Genomic DNA, 26,887 nt, shown 5'->3' on the forward strand with positions numbered 1-26,887 from the left:
AGTGCAAACACTTGTATTAAAAATAAATATCATGTGAGCACTGTACACTTTGTATTCTGTGTTTGTAGTTGAAATTGAAATTTGAAAATGTAGAAATCATCCAAAAATATTTAAATAAATGGCATTCTATTATTGTTTAAAAGTGTGATTAACCGCAATTAATTTTTTTAATCGCTTGACAGCCCTAATAACAACATAATATATGATCATTATTATTTTATTTATTTGTATTGCAGTAGCTTTTAAGAGACTCAGTCTTGAGGAAGGATGTTCCAGTGGTTAAGGTGCTAGCCTGGGACTCAGGAAACCCAGATTTAATTTCCTGCTCTGCCACAGACTTCCTCGGTGATCTTGGGCAAATCACTTTGCTTTTCTGTACCTCAGTTTCCTATCTATAAAATGGGGATAATAGCACTTGTGTGGTAAGGATAAATTATAGACTGTGAGATGCAAAGATGGCCATAGAAGCATGGAGAGCATCTATCTATGATAGACGTCATAGACCAGGACTCCATTATTCAGGTACTGCACAAACAGAATAAAAAGATGGGGCCCTGTTCCCAAAAGCTCACAATCTCAGTAGTCGGAGTTGTCATTTTTTCCCCAAAGTGAAGTTTTTTGTATTTATGGTGTGTGTGTGTACTGAAAGAGAGCTTATTTAGATACTGTAAGAGAAGGTACACATCTTGGGCAGACCTAGTGGTCTGCACTGCAATCTTTCTTTGATCCAGTCATATGGTCTCTCTTGGTACAAGCCTGCAGAGGCTGAGAATCTTGGGGTATGTGTACCCAGCAAAAATACCCCTGCAGCAGTGAGTCTCAGAGCCTGAGTCAATTGACTTGGGCTGCTGGGCTAAAAAACAGCAGTGTAGCTATTTGGGCTCGGGCTGGAGCTGGGTCTCTGAAACCCAAAAAGGAGAAAGGGTCTCAGAGCCCAGGCTCCAGCCTGAGTCCAAACATCTACACTGCTATTTTTTAGCCCCATAGCCCAAGCCCAGCAAGCATGAGTCAGTTGACCCTGACTCTGAGACATGCTACTGCAGGTCTTTTTGGCTGTGTAGAGTTACCCTTAGTGAGACGGAATGACTGGCTATTGTGGGAAGGAACACATTACAGTACTCTGCAGCAGTCCCCCATCTGCTACGCTAATTTAGGAGAATTGGTTGTGACAGGTTTCTGAGGGAGTCATGTCTCTTCTCCTCTGCTTAAAGAAGAGTAGCTGCAATGCAAGGGTTTGTCAGCGGAGAGTGGAGATTATGGGGGTTAGATTCTCAGGTTATTCAAATCAGTGCGTGGAAGCCAATTGAGCTATACTGATTTTTACCAGCTGAGGGGCTGGTCCATGGAATATAAAGTCAGGATAGACTGAGGGAGGATGATCCTCTGGGCTCTAAGAGAATCTCTGAGAAATCTTTAATCTCTCCTAATGTGTTGTAGTTTATAGTGCAGTTCCCATTGCTTTTGGTTTGTGAAACCAAATACAAAAGAAGTATTGGTGGACATATTTACATGCACGTGCATTTATTTATTTAGATGTTCTCTGTTACAGTTTGATCCAGATGGCTATTTCTGGGCTCTAATTCACTTGATCTGTGTTGGTAAGTTTTGAAAAACTTGTCTGAGAAAATAAACCCATCAAGCAGGCAAATTATGGCCTTTTTGTGAAGACAGGGAAATTTAAACTAATGATAGAAAGGAGAAGAAATACTTAGATGAAAGATAAGAAAGGGTTTAGTGTCCTACTGCCTTGCACAGCAGAAAATAGGAACTCCCCTGCCCCTGCCTTTGTAGCTTTTTAAATTGAAAACAACAATAGAGGAAAGTAGGTATGGCAGTCAATGGTAACTCTGGATCAGAAAATTCACATATAATTTTAATAAGCAGTGGTGGTTTTGTAGGGTTTTGATGCTGTGCTCACTAATAGATCTTCCGTGGAAAACATTTACTAATAGCTTGTGGTCTGGGCTGATTTTATTTTAAAAGTCTGTTGGCAGATAGTATTTTAAAATACTGAAAATCTGTGCCGAACATACTCTCGGAGGAAGGGTGATGAAATTTTGGGTTATATTTGTATGTGAGTATACAATCCTCTTGCATTTTTTAATTTAAACTGTGGTTTTTCTTTTCTATGGGTATTTGGATATTTTTCTGAAGTTTGGATAAATTGTGGGATAATTAGCTTTGGCATAGTAAATCTGATGTCAGTGACCCACTTTTTCCATGGTAGCTTAAATAGTCAAGCCTGGAGAATCTGCAGATCAGGAAAGTAGCAATAATTTAATAATAATACATGTATTCATATAAAGGGTCTTAGCCATGGGTCATTATGTACAAACAATAAATATAAAAATCTAATTTTAAATTGACACAACTCAATAAAACATACACATTTTAAAAGGACAAAATTTAAAAACACAGGATTAACCAGTCTCCGATTCATCTACACCTTTTAAAATCACCACCCCTAGAAGGGAGGTTTTGTGGCTAACGCATTGGACCAGGTCTCAGAAAACCTGAGCTAATTCTTTGCTCTGCAATAGACTTGCTGGATGGCCTTGGGCAAGTCCCTCAAACCCAGATCCTCCTGTTTGGTGCCTAAATACCTCTGAAGATCTGGGCCTTGGTCTCTCTGTGTGTCAATTCCCCATCTGTAAAATGGGGATAATAGTACTTCCTTTCCGCCTTGTCTGTTGAGGTTATAAACTCTTTGGTGCAGAGATTCTCTTACAGTATTTTTGTATAGTGCCTAGAGACTCTATTCTAGTCTGGGACAAGCTATGGTGTTAATCTGTGTGATGGGGCGTCCACCCCACACTGGCAGAGAAGGGGTTAATACAGCCCTGGAGAGGCTGCGCAGGAAGCAGCCAATAGGAGAGAGGCTGCAAGGAACAGCCAGTCAGGGCCCAGTAGTCCCATATAAAAAGAGCCACAGGGCAGAGCAGGGTCAGTTGCTGCTGGGAGTCCAGGGAGTAAGGACTGCATCCCTAGAGGGCTGAGAGAATTGTAAGCACCTTGGACAGAGCAGTGGCTGGCTCCTGGGACTGAGCCGCTGAGTGCCTTTAGGTGAGGGTGAAGAAGATGCTAGGGCCATGGGGAAGTGGCCTGAGGAAATAGAGCAGCATTGACAGAAGAGCAGCAGGAGGCTGCTATTTACAGGGTTCCTGGGCTGGGGCCTGGAGTAGTGGGCAGGCCCTAGTCCCCCAATTTGCCACTGGGGAAGTGGCTGGACTGTTGGACAGAGATACCTGTTCCCCCACCTCCCGGAAGGGGGAAACATAGATGACAACCTATTGGAGGGTTGAGTTGAGAAGAGGATGCTGTGAGAGGAGCTGTAGGCAGGAGCGAAGACAGAGTGCTGATGTGCAGACCATGGGTGGGTTGGCCTTGAGCTAATTCCCAGCATGACCAGGAGGAGGTGCCAGTCTGGCAGTGAGGGCTGCCTGTGACATCCTTGTGACAACCTCTTCCACAGTAGTTGGCCAGACACTAAGTGTCCACGTGGACCCTACAGACACGCACTGTACTTTAAGGCTACCTTCCTATCTTCTTTCCTTTCACAGTTTGGGGTGTTAGTCAGAGCCCTGCTGCTTCTGGATATTAAGGTGCTAGTAGCCCAGATCCTGAAGAAGCTCAGCATGCAGCTAGCATGAGCATTTGGCATAGATATGGTGAGGAAGCAAATGCTAGACATCGTCTGCCTGCAGAGCCATTTCAACCTGCTGAACCTAGTGGGATTCCATCCTCTTGGACATATGAGCAAGAGGGCTCAGAAGACATCAGCATTAGAAAGTCTCTAGGTAGCTTCTGTGAAACATATTGTGATTTTTGATGTAACTCACTTTGAAATGGGAGTAGATCAAAGCACAAGGAATGCTTAGGAATGCTGCAATGAAAAACCTGTGGCACTGAATCTCAGAGCCCGGATCAGCTGACTCAGGATCCTGGGGCTTGGGCTGTGGGGCTAAAAATTACAGTATAGATATCTGGGCTTGGGCTGGAGCCCAGGCTCTAAGACTGCATTACAATTTTATAGCCCTGCAGCCCAAGCCCCACAAGCCTGAGTCAGCTGACCTGTGCCAGCAGGAGCTGTGACATGGGTCTTTTATTGCAGTGTAGATGTGCCCTCAAGAACGGTTATGTTGGTTAGCAATTGTGTGCATCCTTTGTGCCATGCTGGTACAAATATCTGTGTGTACCACTGTCAAATGCAGCACGTTAACCAGAACGATTGTGTACTAGACCAGTTACACATGTCATTTCAATTACAGGGGTTTACAAAGTCATTCACAAGTTGTGGAAAACTAGTTCCTTAAGGTAACTTTTTTTATATTTTCTTTTTTAAAGGAAAGGTATGGCCATCACAGAAGGGTAGACATTTATTTAGAGGACAGGTAAACTATAGGCCTCTCTACTCTGCCTTATCGAGATAAACTAGGTGACCCTTGATAGATTAGCTTTCTTTGATGGCTACCAACTGACCAATAGTAACTTTTTCTGATAAAATGAACAGCGTTGACTGTCACCCTTATGTTACACCTAAGTGTATTGTATACAGCACTAAGATGAACACTGCTAACTCATGCTTGAATTCACTTTAAACAGTACATCATTAATGAATCATGACCCAATTCAGAAAAACGTACCTCTTGATTCCTGGCACAGTTATTTTTAAAACATTGGCTTGTGTTAAGCTTGAGTGCTGCAGAGTCTGCACTTATCTTTTTTTCCCTCTCTTTCCATTATAACAGATGCAGGACAAAATGTTCAAAAGCACCTAAGTGACTTAGGTACCTGAAATCCATGGACTTTCAATGAGATTTAGGTGCCTTAATCATTTAAGCACTTCTGAAAATTGGACCCCAATCCTATGAGCATTTTAGCACTTGCGTAACTTTACTCATGTGAGTAGCTCCTTTGAAATCAAGTCGGCCTGAATCTTTGTCCTGTCATTAGTCTGCAGTAGCATATATGAATATGGGTGCCTGTGGCTGCAGGATATGTACATATTTACTGTATTATAATATGGTTAGACTGAAACTTATTTTCCAGACTGGTTGCTATATGTGTTTAAAGACAAAGGGTACATCTACACTGCAGTGTAAGCTCAGGGTTAGCAGAACTCGAGTTAGCAGACCCTGGGCTTGAGTGTCTACACTCATTTGTAACCCCAGATTAGGAGTTGTTGAATTTTGGGTCCCAGCCTGAGGCTCCAGCATCTACACTACATTATGTTGGCCTGAGTGCAACCACCCATATGCCAGACTTTCTAGCGCCCTCCCAAAAGGTGGCTACTCCAGACCTTTGTTCATGGTGCATTGTGGGAAAATTTGGCTGTCCACCAAACTTGCCTTTCCGGAGGACAAAGAAAGTCATCCCAGGGGATTGTGGAATTCTTTTGGTGGATTCCCAGAGTATGAGTCCAGTGGGGCTGCAGCTATACTGCAAAGCATTAGAGCTGGGTCCCGGCTTGACTCAGGCTCAGACCTTTCACCCCCCTGGAGTCCTGGGACCCTGAGTCTGAGCCCTGGGTTAGTGAGAGTTGTGTGTAGGTGGAAGGCTGGTTAATCTTGTGCCTGAGTTTGAACCCCAGGCTTACACTGCAATGTAGACATACCTTAAGGGCCCAATGCTTAGTCAGACAAAACTTCTATAGAAGTTAATGGGAGTTTTTCCTTAGTAAGGACGACTGAGCAATAAAATTGAAATACTGTTCAAACCATTTATATGTTTTTAATTAACATATTGATATTTTACATCACTGCTAGCTAGAAGGTGCTGCCATTAGACTGCTTTACTGATAGAGCTCTTTTTTTCTTTTTTCTCCCTAGTGATTTAGACCAACAATATATAAACTATGTATTCAGGTAAAATGAATTTGCTTTTGATACACAGTGATTGTTCTTAGATGGTAGATGTTTCCATTTTCAACAGTGCCTTGTTTCAGAAGCACAGCTGATGCTCCTGCTAACCAAATAAATCTAATGTACCTTTATAAAAATATAGAATATTTGGGGTGAGACAATGGGTGTACATGCCAAGTTACACCTGAAAAGGTAACTATGTTAACTATGAGTGATCACTGATCTCCAAAGGTAATATTGAGACAACGACTTGATGAAAGCAAACCTGGAGGAGAGCAAGCATCACCAGTTATTACCAAAGGGGAGGTATCAAGTATAGACACATCTCACACAAAAAGCATTGGCAGTAACTGTGAGTTTTAAAATTGGTGCTTTTATGGGACAGATAATTCAGACCTCTAGTTGTTGGCATTAACTGGATGTATCAAATCATAGCCAAGGGGAGTCAGTGAGCATGGCTGTCTTTGGATTTTTGCAAGTCCTTATCTGAAGTAAGACATGTAGGGCTCTATAATCAAACCTCCCTGCTCACCTCTGCATACCTATGCTGACCTCAGTCACCTTTTGCCTGCCTGTGACAAACACCAAGTGATATTTAGAGACAGGCACAAAGCACATCCATATTTTTACTTTTGCTTTGTTATTGAGGGATGGGAAATAATACTGTGGCAGCCTTCATCTGCTTGTGAGTCTCTCTGACCACTGGTGAGCCCCATGCATGCACACTATTAGATGGTGCTAGAGAAAGATGACATTGAAAGGGAAATAAAATCAAGAACTTGAACTAGGAGCAGAACCAGATGAAAGAATGACTGGAGATGAAAATGTGTTGTGTGGGTGTGTGCCTGCCTGATTGGGCCTTATACAGACGCATCAGTGGGATAGACCCAAGGCATTTAGTTGACTACCTTTACTTTTCAGAGTAGCAGCCGTGTTAGTCTGTATCCGCAAAAAGAAAAGGAGTACTTGTGGCACCTTAGAGACTTACAAATTTATTTGAGCATAAGCTTTCGTGAGCTTCAGCATCCGATGAAGTGAGCTGTAGCTCACGAAAGCTTATGCTCAAATAAATTTGTAAGTCTCTAAGGTGCCACAAGTACTCCTTTTCTTTTTACCTTTACTTTGTAACTCTGTGAACATAAAGTTGAAAAGCAGGGTCCGGTCCTCTTCACCTGAGTCAGATAAAACTTTCCAATTTGCATGAATAAGGTGAGCTGGAGTAGGCTATTAATGCAGGTTTTGTATGTGCCAAAGAAAATCTAGCAATGCAGCATGCACTGATACTGTATGAGTATCCATTTGCATGATGCAGTTTTATGTCCTAAGGCAATCAATCTGTTCTCCTAGATTTCTCAAGTAAAAAGCAAATTTTTGATGGAGACAGACATCTGTTGTAATTTTGAACACTGGTTCATTCACATAACTGCAAATATGTTGTTTATGCACAAAAATAATCTATTAATTCTTGACTGAGTGGTTCTGCTTAGAACATCCTAAATGGGTCTATTGTGTAATGATGAGGTGGAAAAGTAAAGCAAGCAATAAAATCCTATTCCTTGTAATTAGCACATGCATGAACTATGAATCTCCATTGTCATTTAGTTGAAAACTACAGATGGGCCCAAATCTTAGATTCAGGTCTTGGATCCAAATCTGAAATTTTACAGCCTGGGTTGCAAATTTAGGGCCAGATTCTCTGCTGTGTAAATGGGTGAAATTCCATTGAAGCTGTGCCCAGTAGACATGTGGAGTTCCATTTTACCTGAGAATTATCATCATTTCACAGGCTTGTTTTAAAGCCTTAACATGGTCTTTTTTTCCATGGCCATATAATTTAGGTAGAGCTTCCTCCCGCCCCCCAGAGAACTTTCAGCCAAATCAAATATAAGAAAGAGGAAGATTTGGGGGATTTATAGCATAAAACTGTTTTATTTAACCCAGTGCTTGTGGGCAGTCACTGTTTGTATGTTGGAAAAGAAAGCGCTTGTAGCTAAGGAGCTGTAAGATCAGATGTTTCAGTTGTGGCCGGCATCCCAGTTTTAAAGCTTTTCTTTAGAGGTGGTGAAAATGTGTGAATCAAGACAAGGTGTTTTTTCAGCTTCTCAAAAGCAGCAAATGTTAACAAGCATCATCATACAAAGATTTTCATTATCCAGGGCTTTACAGGTCATCTGTGCTTGGAAGTTGCTGATACAAAGCAAATGCTAGAAAACAGCTGGTTTGATTTCTTTGATTAGAAGGGAGGCAGGTGGTTGGAAACTTACAGTTCTTTGATTTGGCTCTCTGGATTTCTGTTTGGTTTTTTAAAGGGACATTCAGTTCCATGGCAATTAGGCCTTGTTGAAACCAGGGAAAAGTGTTTTTTTGTTTTTTAAATGTGTTAACTAGAACATTTTAATTAAGTGCTGTTTAAAACCGTAAAAAGAACAGGAGGACTTGTGGCACCTTAGAGACTAACAAATTTATTAGAGCATAAGCTTTCGTGGGCTACAGCCCAGTTCAGTATTCCTGTTCTTTTTGCGGATACAGACTAACATGGCTGCTACTCTGAAACCTGTTTAAAACTGTTAGCCAGTTATGGTCAACCTAGGGCATAGCTGCCATTAACAGATGTTAAGAATCTTAGGGTGACCAGACTTTCCATTTTTTGAGGGACAGTCCCATATTTAAGGTGTCCGGACAATTTGCCCGTTTTTGTCCTCCCTCCCCACCCACCCCCATCAGTGCTGGTGGGTCCTGCTGCTGGCAGGATCCCTGCTCACCAGCCACCCGCCCACCAGTGGTGAGTGGGGGGTGGGTGTCCAGTAGCCGATATGGGGGTGGAAGTACAGGGCTAGTGGTGGGGCCAAGCTAAAGCGCATGGGGCCAGCCACTCCTCCTGCTGGTCCGTCAGCGCAGCCACACTGCTTGTCAGCTCTCAGCCAGCAGGGCACCGCCCACTGTCCCATTTCCGGCTGGCACTGGCTGCGAGCTGCAGTGGCTGGTGAGTGTGGGCAGGTGCCAGGCGGCAGCTGGTAACATGTCACCTCTGCTGCCCATTGGCGTTTATGCGCTCCCCCTCTCACTGTCTTCTCCCTGTTTTGTCACTTTGCCCCACTTCCCCAGCCCCACTGCTCCTCCATATCCCCCTCCAGTGGGGCATGTCCCACTCCCAGTACTGTGCGGAGAACCAGCCCCTGGTCAGAGCGCTCAGCTCACCAACAGCCCGGCCAGCAGGCTCCTTCCTTCCCCCACTGCCTCTGGCTGGGCCAGTACCCCGGGAAAGTCCAAGACCCTTTACTCACCCCTAACCCACTCTCCAGCCAAGAGGCAGGGAGCACTAGCATCAGCATGTGTGTGAGCAGGAAGCAATTTCCAGCCTGTTCGCACCCAAACCTGCAGGCTCCACAGCAGCCCCCCGGGCAGGGCCTTAGCACCCTCTTCACCTGTCTCCCTCCTGCCCTGAGTCTTGCCCCCAGGGAGTGCAGGGCTGCTCTGACCCTCTAGGCACCCTCGCCCGCTGAGCCACCTCTCTGGTGGGGTTCGCTAAAGCCCCTGCAGTCAGGCTCCCTGGGCCCTGGTGCACAATGCACCCTGAGGCTTAACCCCTTCATGTCTGCGCTGTAGCTGGGGCACAGGAAGCAGCTGGGTTATGTCGGTGGCCAGCAGCAGCCTGGAGCTGTTAGCTGCCTTTCGACACTGTGCAGGCCGGAAGGGACAAGCTACTTCCAGCCACTGGGGAGGGGCGGGGGGGGGCGGTTAAAAGAGATGAGCTCTGCAAAGATATGGGCTAGGTCTCCCCCCCCCCCTCACCAGCAGCTGGAAGCAACTCCCATCCCTTCCCTCCTGCACAGTGCTGAAATTCTGCTGCTGGCCACCTTCCGGTGTGAACCCTGGAAGAAATCTGGGAAGGGGGGGCATGTGACCCTGCATGTCCCCACTCCGGTGTTGCCTCAGGAAGACGTGGCGCTGGGTAACAGGAGAGATGGGTCTGTCCTGGGGTTCCAGCCAGGCATGGACAGCAGAGAGGGAAGGTGGGGTTGGTCGGTTATCCTCTCACACAATGGGGAGGTGTATGGGAGTGTGTGTCACCCCCTCCCTGTGTGAACCCTACAGCCTTAAAGATAAGAAGATAAATAAAAGAATCCAACTACGCAGTATTTCTTTTTACCAGGGGCTCAGTCAGCTTGATGTTAATGTGAATGTTTGTACTGCATAGTTCTGACTGATTGCCGTTGAACTTGCTTGAATACAAGTAATTTTACAGGGTGTTCCATGTTCAGCATAGGGAAATATGGTCACCCTTGTTAAGGTGATCAAGTTAAAGCCAGTGAGGAAGCCTAGGATTAAGCTTGACCAACTTTGAATGTTAAAGTACACACTGCCTTGTCTACCCCAGACTTCTAGAATGTGTTAGTTAGCATGTGTTAGCTAACAACACACCTTGTATCCTAGTCTAGACAAGGTCTCAGTCTTCTGAGATGCCAGGTTCTGTGAATGTGTGGTGCTTCTCACTGGCCTTGTCTACTGTAGCACTCTTCAGGAAATTTCACACTATTAGATTAGTAGCTCCGCTGTGTACAGACGCTTCCCGACTTACACAATCTTCCGTTCTGGAACGCCTGCGTAACTCTAATTTTGCGTAAGTCAGAAATGTCTACCCAACCATTACTTACACACACACACACAAAACCCCAACAAAAAACCCCCTCCTATTTCTAGTTTACAGAACTTTTTCCGTAAGTGCGGATTTGCGTAAGTCGGGTCTTGTGTAACCCAGGGAGCGTCTGTACTGATGGTGGGGAAAGGGGCAGCCTCCGCTGCGTACTGATGCTGCTGGTGCCTGTATCTTCATGTTATCTAACCCTGATCAGACGGTTTACAGATGGCTGTGCAGGAAAAAGCCACCGTGTGAACACAACTTGACAGTGATTGCTGTAACAGGGTCAGATGAAAGTGTTACTGCCTGGTTATGAAAACAAAGTTGCACTTTTACTGTAGATGATGGCTGGATGGAGCAGATTAAAAATTTCCCACCAAGCTATTGGATGGCTTTAATATATTAGTATAAAGTTCTTTTTTTAAAAGATCAAATATTTGCTCCATCTAGTATTGCCAAGAGTGTAACTGAAACAAACTAAATATCTTAATGCCTCCTGTCCCTGCATGCACTGATTCTTGTATAAAATCTGGAATGAATTTTTTGGGAGACTGTCTTTAGTGTGGGCATTAGAAACATGGAGGAGGACTTTCCAGAACGAGATAGGTCTGAAAAAGGAGTTGCCGGATTTTGAAAATATGGCATTTCTCACACCTCATCACTTAAAATATCTTTCTCAGAAAGTTGACCACCATTTATATGATGTTTCTTAAAACTATTATAGAAAAGCCTATTAAAGTTCACTTCTACCAGTCTACAAATAATCTGTCAGCCACATAGCCCAGATAGAAACTGTTCATCTTTAAAAGCTGGGAAGTTTGGTTCCAATATCAAAGACTGGGTACTCCAGCTGACCATTTTGAGGGCCTCCCTCATAACCAGTTATCATCATCTTCAGTCTTATTGTCCTGTCCCCTTCAGGGGGGCATTTTGCTGCTCTAGAGTAGAGCAGCAGGACACAACTACCTCTCCATGGGCTTTAACTCATCTTGTTGCTTTCAAATTTAGCAGTACTTTGAGAGGTCTGAGAGAGATAGCAGGGTTCAATTAGCAAACAGTTGTATATTTACCCCTTTTCCTTTTCCTTTGTTCTTCCCTTCCCATTTTATTATGTGTTTGGGCTTTGGTCATTGTCCCTCCACCATGCCCCCCATAAAAAATGAGTGGTGTGTTGACTGTGACAGATACAGTTTAAATATTTAAGAACCTACTTTGATAAAATGGTGGAAATATTATATACATTTTGTATGGAATGCTGAGTCTTCTGTTTACTAGCAAAACTGACTTAGAGCTAATTCCAAAAGCTGTATAATCCCCAGTCCTTATCTGCCCTATTTTGTCATGACTTAAAGTGGGCTTGTTATTTTAATCAGCACATGGAAGATAAATCACAGGGAATTTGTGACGGGTTGGATCACAGAAACCCTCTGGGGGTTGCCATCTGATGTGCCAAGACTACTTCTGCTCCTGCTTTCCTGCCCTGTCAGCTTAGACTTCAGTGCCCTGCCTGGTTTGAGCTAGCCCGCTGCAAACCCAGACCTAGGTCTGAACCACGTCCCCTAACAGCTGTATACTTGACTGAAAGCAGCTTACAGAAGTGTTCCTGTCTTTAACACTCAGGTGCTCAACTCCCAATGGGGTCCAAACCCTAAATAAATCCGTTTTACCCTGTATAAAGCTTATACAGGATAAACCCATAAATTGTTCACCCTCTATAACACTGATAGAGAGATATGCACAGCTGTTTGCCCCCCCCAAATATTAATACATACTCTGAGTTAATTAATAAATAAAAAGTGATTTTATTAAATACAGAAAGTAGGATTTAAGTGGTCCCAAGTAGTAATAGATAGAACAAAGTGAATTACCAAGCAAAATAAAATAAAACACACAAGTCTTAAGTCTAGTACAGTAATAAAACTGAATACAGAAAATCTCACCCTTAGAGATGCTTTAATAAGTTTCTTTCACAGACTGGACACCTTCTTAGTCTGGGCACAGTCCTTTTCCCTGGTACAGCCCTTGTTCCAGCTCAGGTGGTAGCTAGGGGATTTCTCATGATGGCTGCCCCCTTTGTTCTGTTCCACCCACTTATATATCTTTTGCATAAGGCAGGAATCCTCTGTCCCTCTGAGTTCCCACCACTTCTTCTCAATGGAAAAACACCAGGTTAAAGATGGATTCCAGTTCAGGTGACATGATCACATGTCACTGTAAGACCCAAGCCTTCATTCCTCCCAGCCTGACTCACAAGAAGACCTGCTTGCAAACAGAGCCATCCACAGTTAATTGTCCTGGTTGATGGGAGCCATCAAGATTCCAAACCACCATTAATGGTCCACACTTCGCATAATTACAACAGGCCCTCAGAGTTATATTTTATATTTCTAGTTTCAGATACACGAGTGATACATTTATACAAATAGGATGACCACACTCAGTAGATTATAAGCTTTGTAATGATACCTTACAAGAGACCTTTTGCATGAAGCATATTTTAGTTACATTATATTCACACTCATCAGCATACTTTCATAAAATCATATAGAGTGCGTCACAGAATTAATCTGAAAAATGCCACAGTCTGCCTCTGTTGCTGTTGTTCAGAAGGCAAGTTGCAAATAATTTTAGACTGCAGATTTGAAAAGACTCTTGCAGCTCCCTAGTTTTTCAAATCTGAGATAGCAATGAGGTGCTAGGACATGTAGTGAGATAGTGAAGCACTATCTCTGGAGGGCTATCTGCTGAACTTGCATAGGATGAAAGAAAAATGCATGGCAGGTTGTGGCTTATCCTAACAGTGCCAGCGGTAGTCCTGCTCACACACATGCTGATGCTAGTGCTCCCTGCCTCTTGGCTGGAGTGTTGGTTGGGGTGGGTAAAGAGGTGGGAATGCATGCTGGGTACTCTCCCCCACAGCAGATGGGCAAGGACTGGGTGCAGTTTTGGTTCCATCCTCCTCCCCATCCCATGTTGTGATTAGCAGAGCTGGCAGGGTGTGCAGTGTGAGGGCAAAGTAATGTGCACCTGGCAAAGTGGTGGCACTAATTGCTTCTCCTAGAAACAATGAGTCACAATTCCTTGTCAAGCTTTCGCCTGTGGAGTGGTGGCTGTGTGCCATTCCTTACACAGAATCCTAGAAACGTGGGGCTGGAAGGGACCTCAAGAGGTCATCTAGTCCACCACCCTCCATGATGAGGAAGGGTTAAATACACCCCGACCTGACAAATGTTTGTCTAATTTGTGCTTAAAAACCTGAAATGATGGCAATTCCATAGGCTGAGCAAAGGCTGAATTTGTTGTTCTTAATCTATTGGATGTTTGTCCGTGAAACTGAAGTGCCAGACAACAGACAGTCTCTGACCAAGAGAAACCTAGGACATAGAAGGGGAGGGGTGTTTTCAGGTTTTGATTCAAGTGTGTTGACAGAAAAATGTGTAAAGCCTGTAGAGTGCACACCCACGTTATAAGTGGCTTTAGGAAGAGTTGCTAGGCTTTCTCATTTATGAGCACAAAAAGCTGCACTGGATTTTTTTGCAATGATGAAAGGCAGCTTTGCAGGCATAAATTGCTTTTCTTGCTGACAAAACCGCTCCATAATCAGACAGAAAAGCATACAAGGTGCAGCCCAAAATAAAATGTTGTGGGTTTGGAAAAATTGTGGCGATCTAGTGCCTCTACTCCTTCTTCTCCCTGTCCTAAATTGTCTTTTTGGGAAGCCCCAGCTTCCTTCAGGCAGTGCCACAAGATGCCTACCAATGCCCGGTTGAGAATATAAATGCAGTGCAGCTTACTGCAGTTTTAACCCACTGGCTTAGGCTGCCACTTTCCCCAGTAAGATTTTTGTTTTCTTTGGATCTGAGCCTGGGATGTCGAAGGGTTATCAGTTCCCCTTGCTTGCAGATGAAGTTTCTTACCGAGGCAAACATATACACATTTCCTACTCTCCACAATCTTGTCAGTAAAATATGTACAAAGTAAAAACGGGGACTGTAGCACAGCCATAGCTCTTGCCACTGTTGATGCAGCTTCATTTGTACTTCCATTCCCTTGTTGTGTTTCATATTGAGTAACAAGCAACAGGCCGTCACTTCCTTTGCTATGTTTACCAGCAGAATTGATAATGTCAGTAAATTTGTGGAATTGGGGTTTATTTCTGGGTATCTAGTTTGGAGGCAGCAGCAGAGAATTACATACTGTGTGTCCAGCAATCTAGAAACGTTGACTTTTTAATGTCTTTGTGGCAAAACAGTGGTTTGTTAAAAATACAGATATTTAGACTTTGGACCTTTTCCGCCAGGTTATATATATTTTAAGTACTTTGAAGAAAATGTTAAGCCTAAGCCACTTGACCATATCCTTTACATGTAATTTCCCCCTTTGCCTTGTGTGCTGCACTACTGGTTTCAGAGCCAGGACCCTCACCTCCACACCCTTTGGGACCTTAGTATCAACGTATGCCCTGCACCGGGCAGAAAAGCTCCATGCTTCATTGAACTCTAGTAAGACCCTGCTGCAGGCCCTGTCTTTGGCAGCCACAACTCCTTCTCATTGTGCAGGTCTCCATGGCTTTAGTGGTTGGGTTGGTACCTTGCAACTATCCTAGATCTGCCCTGGAACTGCAGGAGACCGTGGCAATTAATTGGTGGAAATTGTGATGCCTTCAGCATGTCTTTTCACTTTCATAAATGCAGCGCCTACTAATGGTCAGTCAGGAAAAGGCATGGCCTGACCTCTGGCTGAACTGCTGCCCTCCATCTTTGTTGCTTTTCCTCCAGTGACCATCATGGACAGCTGTATTGTTCCAGTTTGGAAGCAGCTAGAACTTGGCTTTGGAAGCATAGCTTCTTTGAAGCCATACAGCCACAGAATCTTTGCACATGGTGAAGGACCAATAATTCTGTAGTCTTTTATCCTTGGAGACGGGATATTAACTGAACAACAGGGTGCTTTTCAGGAGAGACATTAGTATTGATTGGGAGTCCCTTCACCCTTTAGTTTTGTGGTGTTGGCTCTGGTTATGCCAGTCTTAGAAGTCTGGCTGGGGCCTCACAAATCTTAGTTGAAAGGCTACAAAACCTAGAACCGGCCCTGATTGATTTTATAATTTATATATGCATGAAAACGTGCATTGATAAATATTCTTTAAAATTCCCCTTCCAGTGTTGTGAGTGTGTTTGGAACTCAGCAGTAAATAGCTTTAGAAAAGAAAACTAAATGCTGCTCGTTCTGCTGAGGCCAGGAGTTTCACTAGTATGCTCTTTCTTTATAGATGTTCTAACTGTAACATGAATACTTGTTCCTTTCATCTACGTGACATTTCATCTAAGTGTGACACTCACAAATATGGGAACACAGTGCTTTCACAAACACACATGTGGAACTGGATGCTTAATTTGCGCATGCAGTTACCACAATCATGTCCACAAATCATGTCTGCACACACAAGGTCAAAATTCACTCTTGTACAGAGAGCCAGCTCAAGGCTTATGCACTGTAGTCCCACCTAAGCTCCATTTTGATGACATGAGTGATACAGAGGCCTGTGCTGTCCCATTGCATAGGGGGAGAACTTCACTCATTAATGAACAGTTAGGTGCACTGTCCATTTGTGGGCAGTTTGTTTGTACCCTCCTTTGTTCATAACTTTTGTATTCAATTTGTAGTAAAGTATATGTCTTTTCTTTTTTTAGTGTGGTGCTTTTGGCCTCTGTGTCCCATCCAGCAGGTAAAGTGAATAGAGAATGTGGTAACATTTATTTTTTTAGGGTTCTGGTTTGATTTTTTTTTTTTTTTTTAATGTATGCAGTTTAAGAACAGACTCTACGTCCTGGTGCAAAATCTTGAAGAGTCAACAAGAAAACCACATGGAATTGCTTGTACAAAGGCCATGACAAAAGAACCATAGTAAACTTGTGTCAGGCCCTCCCACAGGGCTGAATCCTGCACCACTAGGAGGCTTGCTACTGAATTAACTGGGAGTAGGATCAGGACCATCTAGGCCATGATACAATGTTCAGAGAGGCGAGGGGAAAGGAGCCTGTCACTGTGATATCTATGCACTGATATTTAATTGCATCTAATGGACTGTCATAAGGACCTTACCTGTCCTTTTCAAAAGAGCAGCATGGGACCCTGACTAACAGATACTGCAGACTATAGCCTGCATTTTAGCTGACTGGGGACTAGTCCCAAGGATTAGCTGGTAGACTGCTCCCTTGAGACCAAGGCCTACCAGCCAGCCTGGATGCTGGGTTTCCTTCCTCATGCTCTTCTCAATGCTAAATAGAGGTCTCACTCTGCTGCTTGCACATAGAGTAAGGGGATCTCTTTTTTTCACTATTCACTTCTCCCCTCCATCACAGCCCATGGTGGGATTTAGTCCTTCACTGTGGCCAAAGGGCCAACAATAAGTAATCATTCAGGGAGGTGAGGTATATTAGAACAGGGAACATAAGAATGGCCATACTGGGTCAGACCAAAGGTCCACCTAGCCCAGTCTGTCTTCTGACAGTGACCAATGCCAGGTGCCCCAGAGGGAATGAACAGAACAAGTCATCATCAACTGATCCATCCCCTGTCACCCATTTCCAGTTTCTGGCAAATTCGTGTTTTACTAGTCAAAGCAGTGATGGTGGAACCTGTCCATATTTCTTTATACAGAAGATTCAACCAGTCAGAAAGACAAAGGAAAAAGCATTTAAGAAATGAACAGGTACCGCTCTTCAGTTAGTGGGAGCTTTTGGTGCTTTATAAAGCCACTGTGCCTGCTGTGTCCTCCCATCAGGAATTATGAAAGAGAAATTCCCAGTGAAATAGGCACACATTTTAAAAACTGAAGGGAAACACTTAGAGAATTTGTAGAGCTTGGAGGTAAGAGAACTCCAGACACTAGGCACTCCTGAGAGCTCTATGGGTCAGACTTCCTGGAAATGCAAATATTCACCAGCGCTACTCTGCTCATATTTGGAAGAACGTTTTTAAACCTCCTGACTTGCTGTTTGTGACAGAGTTCAAATTCCAGAGAGGGAAGCAGCCAATACATGTAAATGTTTCCTGTTGCACAGCGTGGAACTAAAAGAATTAACTGACTTCAGTGGAAACAAATTCACCCCTGGGGGCCCTCCAGTAGAACTAGCGAATGTGGTGCATGCCTGGTCATTGGAAACTGCAGTGTCAACACAATCATTTATGTGCCATTAGAAACGTATTAGCCAAGAATACTTTTACATTTTCTACAATCCCTTCCCCCTTTTTGAACAAAAGGCAGGAACCATCTAGAACTGAGAAAGTCAGGAATGAATCATTAATAACACTATAAATGTGGAAATCTTAGTAATTTAAAGAGTCAGGCAGCTGTAAAGGAATGTTAAACTAATACTGTAATGACTATTTAATTGCTGTTCCCTACTTGTTTGTAACTATGGGTATTTTTGCCAGTTTTCCACTGAGCATATTCCTTTGTTCCTCAGGTGATCTCTTCAGTGCGTTGGACTTTCCATTTCTGTACTTCTACAGATTTCACAGCAGCTGCTGTGCCAGGTAACCTCTCCATACTGGGGTGTGTGAATGCTTTTAGAATAATTGGTTCTGTCAACTTCCAACGCTGACTCTCAGTTAAACACTTGTAAAACCTGAGTTAGATACAATAGTCTCTCTTGGCACAAGGCAGTAAAGCTGCAGAGCATTGACTTCCTCTGAAATGCCATCGAGGTCCTGAGATTCAAATTTGCCAGGGGTTGTTTCATCAGAGGGGGAGGGGGCATAGGTATGTGCAGTATGGCCATGAGTGTTCCTAGCCACCATTAAAATAGTTTTACATACCATAGCAAAGCTTTGATAGACACCATAGCGTTGTAGGACTGGAAGGGACCTTGAGAGGTCTTCTAGTCCAGTCCCCTGCACTCATGGCAGGACTACGTGTTATCTTAGCATCTCTCAAACGCATCCCAGATTGGATTAGGCCTTGTAAAACTTGCTGTTTATGGTGATTACAAGGCATTAGTCTTCAGCACTATATTAGTATGCATGGATTTATTTGCCTGTACACCTTGTTACTTGGCAGAATGGGTTAGTCGTGTAAAAGGTGAAGGCTGTAACAATTTTGAGTAGCAACAGTTCACAGCCTAGTAATGTTATCCTGTGAGAATTACATTATTTATTCTAGACCTCCTTACTCTGCTGAAACTTGCAGTCTTCTCTTAATCTTCTGCTCTTTGTCCACTAGATCCATTAATATTTTTAGGTTGAATTTCAACTTTCATGCTAAGTGGTTAAAAAATAGTTGTGATGTTTCTTGGGACTTTTCTTATTTTCTTTATTTGATCTTATTTACCTATTAAAAGGGTTGACATAATGTGAAAAATGATCACGCTCCTGATGCTACAATTGATTTTCATGGTGTGGGGTGGGGGTAGAGAGAATGATCTCTTCCGAACTAGCTCCCCTGTGTGGATGCTTGGTTCTGAACTAAAAGTGACTTTATTGTGAGAGAAGAAATTATTTTGTAATCAAGTCACTTTTATCCCAGAATATAGTGTTCACATGGAGTTATTCCACAATAGTTATGTGGTTTCTCATCCAGTAGACAAGACCCAGTTTCAAAGACTCTAGAGAATGCAACTAGACCAGAGGAATAGTTGGGGAATATGGGCAGACCTCTCAATTGCTCTCTGGGTTCTCACTTTCATTTTTTTGAAAAGTAAGGCTATGTCTACACTGTACTTTTGTCATTAAAACTTTTGTTGCTCAGGGGTGTGAAGCCCCTCTCCCCCCCCACCCCCCACAACAATATTTTTAACAACGAAAAGTGCTGGTTTGGCTAGTGCTTTGTCAGCGGGAGATGCTCTCCCAGTGATGAAGCTACCGCCCCTTGTTGGGGGTGGTTTGAGGGTATGTTTACACTTGCAGAGTTTTTGTGCTGTAAGTTTCACTGGTGATAGGGAACCGGTGAAAGTAAAGCACTGGTTGTGTACTTCCTTCCTTCCTCAGGCATCAGAGTGTTTACATTAGGAGCACTTCCATTGCCAATGAGAGCAGTGCTCTAGGGCAGCTATCCCATAGTGCAGCTCTCTCCATTTTGATGATGGGCCTTGTGGGAAGGTTGGGGGGGGGGGAGGGGCGATTGTGGCGCATCCTGCGTCCCTGCACAGCCTCGTCTCCCCAAACACTGACCAGCTCCAGTAGCTCAGCATTGCTCCAAGCAGGGGATAGTTTGCTCCATGGAGCAGACATTGTTACCTGTCCAGATAAGTGAGCACTTGGCAAGAAAACAGGAAGGGGAGTTTCAAAGTTCCTGGGGAGGGATGGGTGTCTGTTTACCTGGCAGCAGAAATGCAGGCTAGAGTGGTCACCTAGGCACTGTGGGATATCCCTGGAGGCTAAAAGCTGTGTAAACAGGAAGAACCTGTTTTCACTTGCACATCACTGCAAAAGCATCACTGGTAAGAGCTGTATGCCTCTCGTGGAGGTGCTTTTCTTTTTGAGGTGAAATTTCTGAGTTTCACTGCAAAAAGTCATTGGCAAGTGTAGACGCTCCCATGGTTTCTGTGCAAAAAAGGGACTTTTTCCACTTTAAATGGCAAGTGTAGACATGCCCTTATTTTGTCGCTGGGACAGCTCTCTCCTGGCGACAAAGAGCAGCTACACTGTACTTTACAATGGTGCGGCTGGAGCGGCACAGCTGCACTGTTGTAAGGTGCGCAGTGTAGACATAACCTAAGTATAAAGCACTAGTGTGGACAGGCTCCGAGTGCTGGTATCCGCGCTCCCAGCGCTCGGAGCGATTCCCCTCGTGGAGGTGGAGAGCTCTCTCCCAGTGCTCGTGTGTGACCACACTCACACTTCAAAGCACTGCCGTGGGAGCACTCCCGCAGCAGCGCTTTGAAGTTTCTAGTGTAGACGTAGCCTCAGTGTCTAGCTGTTATGGTTCTGAAGAAAACCTTCACAAATGCAAAGTATGAACAATGCAGCAATGTCAGCTTGAGTGTGCAGAGTGCCTGGAACAATAGTTCTGAGGTGTAAACTGCCCTAAAAGCAGAACATCCGCAATATACCTGCCGTTTATCTTAGTGGGCATTTTATCTACCTCAAGATTTCTTTTTAAGAGGTGTCTTAAGAAGAAATGTTCCTGGGCTTCTCCTTGCACAAAGCTACGCCTCCCTTTGTTTGGTGCAGAGGAGTGTTCCTGAGAGATGGTTACAATCTTTCAGCATAGAGTAGTAGTGCTTAACCTTTTCCAGTCATGCCCCCCGCCCCCATTAATGGGATCTGTCTGTGCCCTCCCCGCAATACTCCACAGCCAAGCCTTCCTCAGCAGCAGAGCTTGAGCTGAAGATGGAGTTGGGGGCGGAACTGGGGATGGGGGAGGAGCTGGGCTGGGGCCAGAGCAGGGGGCAGCAGTGTGGGGTCACATGCCCTTCCCCCAGATTGGTACCTCTGGGGTGGATGTCCAGCAGTGAAGAGGCCACATGTTCCCTGGCAATGGCACTCTGTGTGCCTGGGCAGCTCAGGGAGGGAGGAAGCAGCCGGGCAGCTATCTGCTGGCTGAGCAACCCCCGCACCCCTTAGGCTGCTTCGCCTTCCCTGCTGCTAGGGGCCCACTGTTTGCTCTGCCTCCCTACCCCCAGACTCACTTCAGTGGATGGTCTGCAAAGCAAACACCTCCCCAGGCTGTAGGGACACAGGGAGAGTGCTGTCTCCTTGCTGCTGGGTGTCCCCGCCAGGGGCACCCCCAAGAAATCTGTGGGGGAGTGTGACCCTGCATGCTCCCTATATGTTGACTCTGGGGGTGGGGGGGGGCAGAGTGGAGCTGCAGCTGGGGTCAGAGCTGGTATGGGGGCAGAGAGGGAGTGAGGGTGGAGCTGTTCCTAGAGGCGGATTAGGACTGGGGCCTGAATGGGGTTGGAGGCAGAGCTGGTCTGGGGATGGAATGGGGCTGGAAGCATGGTGCTTCTTCCCTGCCCCCCGTGGGGCCTGGCCCCAGTCCTACCAGGCACCCCCCTGAATGTTCCTCTGTACCCCCCTAAGGGGGCACACCCCACACTTTGAGAACCATTGACATAGAGTATCACCATAGGTATTTAGCACTGTCCTTTCCCCTACCTATCTGTATTAACACCATAGCAATATCTGCTAATTGCAGGCCATAAGTCTTGACATCACTAGCTCCAGCTGTAGCCTCAGGGTTTTGTGGTTATGCTTCAATAGAATAAGGTTGCATTAACTCCTTCCTCTGTGCGGTTACAGTACTCTCTCCATTGTTTGGTGTATCAAGATACGGAAATACACATGTAGGGGTAAATCCTGGTTTTTCCACAAGGGGCAGCACTTTGTTATGCTGTCCCTGGAGCAGCCCAGCGGGGGGATCATGACTTGGGGAGTCACAATCTTCCTTCCTGCTGCTCCAGGGAGGGAGCGAACTGTGCTGAGTCTATAACTGGTACAGTGTACACCCATGCCAGTGCAGCTGTACACTCTCCCACATATGTGCATGAGCACATTTGCTCTCTGTCATTCACCACGAGGGCACCTCCTCTTGGTTGCTCAGGGATTAGCTTGTTCCAGGTCTGGCAGCCCATTCTGCCACTTGTTGCATACCTCGCTCTCTCTCTCTCTCTCTCTCTCTCTCTCTCTCTCTCTCTCTCTCTCTCTGCGATTCAGGGTGCTCTCCCTTTGTGGCTTGTCCGCCCCGGAGGTATCATACAAACTGTCTCTGGCAGTCTTCTCGTTCACTACCCAGACGGTGCCCCTTCCCCCATGGTTGGTAGGGGAACCTAGGCCCATCCTCTACTCTGAGTTCCAATTCAGGGACCCTCTAATCAGAAGCCAAAGTCTGCACTGTTTAAACCTTATTCCCTTTTTCCCTATATCATCTCACCTAGGTTTATTCCCTTCCTTTCTCTCTAAGGTCCAGAGGGTAGTTTCAGGCTCCCTGACTGCAGCCCTTTCTGCTGCTAGCTTGCTGGCTTTATATGAGCCCTGCCTGTCCCTTCGTAGCTGGGCTCCATCATTATTCAGGGAATTACATAGGCCACCTAATTCCCCTCAGCTGTGGCCTATCTGGTTAATTGGCCCCTTCTCAGCCTCATTAGCCCCTTTAAGGCTAGTGTGAGGGTTAATACCCCATCACACTCTCCCATGCTGCTAGTGATGATGTCTTGCAACCCTTTATGCCCCTGGTCCATTGCACTAGCCAGGCCACAATTTGTTGCATAAATCTTTTTGAAACAGTTCTTTGAATCCCTTCACTTCCCTGTCATTAGTTAACCCTAAATGGCTCTGTGAATTCTACAAAAGGTAGATTGTGCCAAACCAACCTGATCTCCTTCTTTGAGAAGGTAACAGATTTTTTTAGACAAAGGAAACACAGTGGATCTAATTTACCTCGATTTCAGAAAGGCATTTGGTACGGTTCCACATAAGGAATTATTAGCTAAATTGGAAAAGATGGGGATCAATATGAAAATTGAAAGGTGGATAAGGAACTGGTTAAAGGGCCAACCTGAAAGGTGAACTGTCAGGCTGGAAGGAGGTTACTAGTGGAGTTCCTCAGGGATTGGTTTTGGGACCAATCTTATTTAATCTTTTTATTACTGACCTTGGCACAAAAAGTAGGAATGCGCTAATAAAGTTTGCGGGTGACACAAAGCTGGGAGGTATTTCCAATACAGAGAAGGACCAGGATATCATACAGGAAGATCTGGATGACCTTGTAAACTAGAGTAATAGTAATAGGATGAAATTTAATAGTGAAAAGTGCAAGGTCATGCATTTAGGGATTAATTACAAGAATTTTTGTTATAAACTGGGGATGCATAACTTGGAAGTAACAGAGGAGGAGAAGGACCTCTGAGTATTGGTTGATCACAGGATGACTATGAGCCGCCAATGTGATATGGCTGTGAAAAATGCTAATGCGGTCTTGGGATGTATCAGGCGAGGTATTTCCAGTAGAGATAAGGAGATGTTAGTACCATCATACAAGGCACTGGTGAGACCTCATCTGGAATACTGCGTGCAGTTCTGGACTCCCATGTTTAAGAAGGATGAATTCAAACTGGAACAGGTACAGAGAAGGGCTACTAGGATGGTCTGAAGAATGGAAAACCTGTCTTATGAAAGGAGACTCAAAGAGTTTGGCTTGTTGAGCCTAACCAAAAGAAGACTGAGGGGAGATATGATTGCTCTCGATAAATATATCAGAGGGATAAATACCGGAGAGGGAGAGGAATTGTTTAAGCTCAGTACCAGTGTGGACACAAGAACAAATGGATATAAACTGGCCATCAGGAAGTTTAGACTTGAAATTAGACGAAGGTTTCGAACCATCAGAGGAGTGACGTTCTGGAATAGCCTTCCAAGGGGAGCAGTGGAGGCAAAAGACATATCTGGCTTCAAGACTAGACTAAGCTTGATAAGTTTATGGAGGGGATGATATGATGGGATAGCCTAATTTTGGCAATTAATTGATCTTTGTCTGTTAGCGGTAAATATGCCCAATGGCCTGTGGTGGTACGCTAGATAGGGTGGGATCTGAGTTACTACAGAGAATTGTTTCCTGGGTGTCTGGCTCATGAGTCTTGCCCACATGCTTCGGGTTTAGCTGATTGCCATATTTGGGATCGGGAAGGAATTTTCCTCCAGGGCAGATTGGCAGAGGCCCTGGGTTTTTTTCGCCTTCCTCTGTAGCATGGGGCACGGGTCACTTGCTGGAGGATTCTCTGCACCTTGAAGTCTTTAAACCATGATTTGAGGACTTCAATAGCTCAGACGTAGGTCAGGGGTTTGTTACAGAAGTGGGTGGGTGAGATTCTGTGGCCTGCATTGTGCAGGAGGTCAGACTAGACAATCATAATGGTCCCTTCTGACCTTAAATGCTATGATTCTATGAATTCACCTCATCTGTCAGTTAAGAGCATCAGGATGTCTTATTCCCCAACAGATTTATTAATTTATTTTTATCTACCATAATTGAAGATACATTTGACATTTTAATTTGAATTTTATGTCTTTAGGAAGGTTAAGCAACATGGCAATATTAGAAACTGAAATTCTCCAGTGGTTGTTTCAGCTCAAGCAATCACAGAAGTTGGACTGAGTGAGAATATGGGCCAAATGTATATGTCTGGCTCCCATTGAAATCTTGAATGATTTGAATTAGAGCCATTGGAACATCAGAATTTGACTTCATGTTTCCAGTCACCTGTAGAGCATGGATTATGCTAGTGCATTTTGGCACCCATTAAAGACCAAGCATGAACTCATAAAATGTTCTTACTTATACTGCAGCCCCTGACTGGAAAAAAAAAACAGGGTCTTTTAGACATAAAATAAGTTCTTTGTCTACCAAATCACCTACTCCAGTTCTTGATCAACACTACCTGTTTGTTTAGTTTTGTAATAGGAAAAGAGATACCAAGAAACCTGTAAGATTCTGGCTAATAGAAGCTGAGAGAATTTCTCTTTAATAATGGAAGCTTTTTCAACCCTTTACAGTGGACTGTTGGGATTCTTTCTGATGTTGCACACAGTGAAGCTAAAAAGCATCACATCCTCTTGGCAATATGCAGCCTGGAGTTTCCTTGCAAAGGTAAGAGAGAGACCATCAGCTGAACTTGGAGGATCTCTACTTCCCGTGGGTAAACTGTGAGCTAGTTGAACCTCCATATCCCTGTTCTTCCCCCAGCCATTCTAATTAGACACAAGGTGCATCTGTCTATTTCATCCCTACACATAGCAGAGTTGAGGCAGCCTGTATCAGTCACCTGTGACTACCCCCAAAATAATGGGCCATACCAACTGAGAATCTGACCTACTGGCTCCAAGCATTGCAATTAGATACAAGAAATACCACTTGTGGAAAGTGAGATACTGCTGCTGAGAACGACATTGGTGTCTGCCAGCAATTGTTTCCCGTGTTGTCTCTTCCTTTCCGGAAGCACTGGTTTTCAGAACCACAAAGCCGAAACCTGGACCCATAGAAGCCAATGTCACAACTCCCTTTGGCTTCTATGGGGGCAGAATTTGGCCCCGTGTCATCTGATGGCAACCGTATCAAGGGCTATTTTGACAATGAACTGAAAGAGTGGTGGGTGAACAAGGGGTTTTAAATAAACCACCTATCCTGTTTTCTTTGTGCTGATTGATGCCATCTGTCCCCTTCTGAGGGGGATGTGTTTTCTTGCTCAGAGCTATTCTAGACCCAGATGAACCAGTCTTACTTTTTATGCAACAGCAGTAAGGATCCACAGGGGCACAACAAGGTTCCAGTAACCTCCATATTACCCCCCATCCAGAGAAGGGGGAAGTGTCCACATAATGTCCGAGTAGCGCAATGCTTTTTGCCAAGAGAGGGAGCTATACTATGACATCCCCGTGAAAGTGAACAAAACTCCATTCTCTGCTGCGCTGAAGAACAATGTCTGATTAATTGCAAGTTTATTTATACCACGTGAAATGTACAGGAAAAGTTTACAAAATGACCCTTCCCTGGGTGACTGTTGCAATAAAGTTAATTAAAAAAAACCAAAAACCTGAAATGGGTGATACTTGCATTGAGTAGCTAATGGCTTAACTGTTAAACTATCCACAGTATATAAAGTCAGAAGAGCTGGTCTGACTCCCATTTCCTATATGTAAATTACCCAGTTTAATCATTACCATGTGTGATACTCTGAAGCCTCAACTCCCCTGAGCAGTTTGTCCTCAAGTTTTTCCCACTAAAATGAATGAAACTGCTTTTTTAATGGATTTGTATAATACATTTGTTTACAAGTTGCAATAAATGACTCCTCAGTCTTTGTTCTGGTGGCTGTGGGAAAGGAGTGTCACTGTTTTTGTATTAAGTATTTCTGAAGTCTGTCTCAGTAAAACTCTGCTAATCCCATGGCATTTCTTGTTGGCTTGAATTTCTCCTAGGAGCTCTAGGAAGAGTCTGGCTGTGGAGGTTTTAGTGCCTTAACCTTCTTGTTGTTCTTTGGTAGCAAGTCAATTGATTTAAAGCTTGCTGTTGAAATATTATGTACTTGGCAGAGGTGCATGCTACATGGGAATAGCGAACCCTGTTAGTTAATATTGTGCATAAGGAGAACAGATTCTACGTGTAGTGTTTATGAAGTATCAAAAGACAGGAGGATGAGAAGTAGTGGGAGATGTTATTGTAAAGCAGACATGGGCCTTCCTCAGCTGAAATGGGTCAGAGCCTCAAAATCTGTATCGGGATCAAAGCTTTCCCAAAGTTCAGGGATGTTTAGATTTGGGGGCTTTGTTCAGAGCCAGCTCTAGATGTAGCCTTCACAAAATATGGTCATGCTATTGTTGTCAAAGGAGTTTCACCAGCTTACACTAGCTAAAGATATAGCCCTAAACTTTCATGCTCATTTAGTCA

The 26,887-nt window shown here is 44.4% G+C and overlaps 1 protein-coding gene across 11 annotated transcripts in view; it reads left to right on the plus strand.

Moving 5' to 3' along the window:
• Positions 1–26,887, plus strand: part of TMEM241 (transmembrane protein 241) — a 199,768-nt gene that overhangs the window by 23,200 nt on the left and 149,681 nt on the right. For 10 of the 11 annotated variants that reach the window (XM_043539744.1, XM_043539748.1, XM_043539745.1 and 7 more), the window contains 6 exons: positions 1,550–1,598; positions 4,269–4,314; positions 5,829–5,864; positions 16,194–16,228; positions 17,973–18,042; positions 24,997–25,090. In XM_043539744.1, coding sequence (XP_043395679.1) covers positions 1,550–1,598; positions 4,269–4,314; positions 5,829–5,864; positions 16,194–16,228; positions 17,973–18,042; positions 24,997–25,090 — 330 coding nt within the window. The remainder of the gene's footprint in view (positions 1–1,549; positions 1,599–4,268; positions 4,315–5,828; positions 5,865–16,193; positions 16,229–17,972; positions 18,043–24,996; positions 25,091–26,887) is intronic. The other variant, XM_043539750.1, reaches the window with a different exon arrangement.

Source organism: Chelonia mydas, chromosome 2, assembly GCF_015237465.2.
Source record: "Chelonia mydas isolate rCheMyd1 chromosome 2, rCheMyd1.pri.v2, whole genome shotgun sequence".
Lineage (NCBI taxonomy): Eukaryota > Metazoa > Chordata > Testudines > Cheloniidae > Chelonia > Chelonia mydas.